General features: G+C 32.3%; 1 protein-coding gene across 1 annotated transcript in view; it reads left to right on the top strand.

The window, feature by feature from the left end:
* The window catches only part of LOC107689596 (interleukin-1 receptor accessory protein-like), a 17,559-nt gene that overhangs the window by 4,834 nt on the left and 10,198 nt on the right, over nucleotides 1-2,527 (top strand). Inside the window, exon 3 of the mRNA XM_016487642.1 lies at nucleotides 1,352-1,634. Within this exon, the coding sequence (XP_016343128.1) occupies nucleotides 1,352-1,634 (283 nt within the window). The remainder of the gene's footprint in view (nucleotides 1-1,351; nucleotides 1,635-2,527) is intronic.

The following is a 2,527-nucleotide window of genomic DNA, read 5'->3' as shown; positions in this document are numbered from 1 at the left end:
GTGTGTGTGTGTGTGTGTGTGTCTGTGTGTGTGTGTGTGTGTGTGTGAGAGAGAGAGAGAGAGAGAGAGAGAGAAAGAGAGAAAAAGAGCGTGCCTAGGTATTAATTTCATATTGATGCATTAGTTGCTGATGTGTGAGTTTTAAGCTGTAATTGATTCAGCCTTTTTAATGTTTTAACTTTTACACCATGTTCGTGTCATAAATTTGATAGCTCAATTACCTAATATTGATTTGCACGCAATAATGTGTGTGTGTGTGCAAGGGCCTGAGTGTATAAGTGCGTGTTTGAGCCCATGCGAAGGAAATTTTATTGTTTACCATGTTGCTTTCATAGCTCAGGTGATGTAATGGAGTTATTAGTTATGTTTCACTGAAGTACGTTACAGGTCAAAAGTTTGGAATAATATATATATATTTTTTTATGTTTTTGAAAGAAGTCGCTTCTGCTCACCGAGGCTGCATTTATTTGATCAAAATACAGTAAAAACTGTAATATTCTAAAATATTATTACAATTTCAAATAATGGTTTTCTATGTGTATATATGTTAAAATAAAATTTATTTCTGTGATGCAAAGCTGTATTTTCAGCATCATTACTCCAGTCTTCAGTGTCACATGATCTTCAGAAATCATTCTAATATGCTGATCTGCTGCTCAAGAAACATTTCTGATTATTATCAATGTTGAAAACAGTTGTGCTGCGAATATTGAAAAAAAAAAACGTTTAAAAGTTTGGGGTAAGTAAAGAGAAATGAATACTTTTATTCAGCAAGGATGCATTAAGTTGATCAAAAGTGGCAGTAAAGACAATTATAATATATCAAAACATTTCCATTTCAAATAAATGCTGTCCTTTATTTATTTATATATATATATATATATATATCAAATAAATGCAGCCTTGATGAGCAGAAGACAAAAACATAAAAAAATCAGAATTATTCCAAACTTTTGACTGATAGACTATGAACTCCGTTTCTCCTAAAAATAAAAATAGACTCATTGGAGTCAATAGTTGTTGTGTATTAACAGTATGGAGCTATAAAATGAATATGGAGCAGCTCAGATCATTTGGACACTTTGCACAGACACTCGACACTTTAACACTCACTTTATCGTCAACTGCACTGCTTCATGATAATGTGAAGACGATTGCATACGGGTTCTCTTATTATTATTCTAAAGTGCATATACTTTTGTTTTGGCATTGTTTATTTGTGCTGTTCTTCCTTGTTTTGTCCTTTATTGCATATTGTTTTATTGTCTTGTACTTATGATTGCAAACTGTCTATTTTGGTAAATCTGAGACACCGTTGAGAGTTGAGAGGTGTGTTTCTGTGGTGTTTCAGAGCTTCAGTGTCATGACTGGGGCGTGTGGAGCGAGGATTCGGTGCGGGTGTATGACGGGGAAGTGGCGTATCTCTACTGTCCGCTCTTCTCTCATCCCACGCTCTACAGCTACAGTCAGACTCAGAACAGCAGTCTGTCTCTGCTGTGGTACCGACACACACACACACACGAGCTGGAGCAGCCCATCAACCTCAAACTACACACACTGCACAAAGACCGCGAGTACCTGTGGATTCAGCCGGCCTCGGCGCAGGACGCCGGACTCTACATCTGCATGCTCCGGTAAACACTCACACACAGATGTGCACAGCCACATGCAGTCAAAACTGACTAGTTGGGTGGTTGTCTGATTTACGGTGAACACAAATACATTATGAAAGTAAAATGGGTTAGTGAATGCTGTTTCGTGCTGGTAGAACATCATGATTGATTACTAATTCCTGCAACCCATGATATATTCATAAATTCATTTTTAATGGCATTTTATACTTGTAGCCTTCAAAAGCAGCAGAATTGTTTGTCATATCATAATTCAAATCCCATATATGTCAAAATGATAAATGGTACAAAAATGTAATTGTTACATGTATGTATATGTAATATAAAATAATATAATAAAAATGTAATCTAAAATTAAATAAATGTGTAACCAAATCATGCAGGTTATTTCATCATGTTTATTTATTTTATATTTTAAATTATTTTATTTGGGTGTAATTATATTATTTTTTACTTGGGTGTAAATGTAAACATAATCAAATCATGCATGTAATTTCATGATATTAGTAGTTTAATTTAATTTAATCTAAACAGAAATGTATAACCAAATCATGCAGGTTATGTCATCATGTTAGTGTTATAATTTAATTTAATTTAATTTAATTTAATTTAATTTAATAGGATCTAAACAGAAACATGTAACCAAATGTACATGTAATCAAAATTACATTTAATTTTGAAATTAAAATTTAACATAGAATTTACATTTCTAAATTAATCTAAACAGAAACATGTAACCAAATCATGCAAGTAATTCCATCATGTTAGGTTTAAGTTAGGATATAAATGTATCAAATCTAATATAATAATAATAATAATAAAGATAAATATTATTTGATCTAAATAGAAATATGTAACAAAACCATGCAGGTTTTATCATCATTATAATAACATAA

The sequence above is a fragment of the Sinocyclocheilus anshuiensis genome, unplaced genomic scaffold, assembly GCF_001515605.1.
Source record: "Sinocyclocheilus anshuiensis isolate Anshui unplaced genomic scaffold, SAMN03320099.WGS_v1.1 scaffold906, whole genome shotgun sequence".
Lineage (NCBI taxonomy): Eukaryota > Metazoa > Chordata > Actinopteri > Cypriniformes > Cyprinidae > Sinocyclocheilus > Sinocyclocheilus anshuiensis.
The sequence above is the reverse complement of the archived record's forward strand: the minus strand, read 5'-3'. Positions and strand labels throughout refer to the sequence as shown.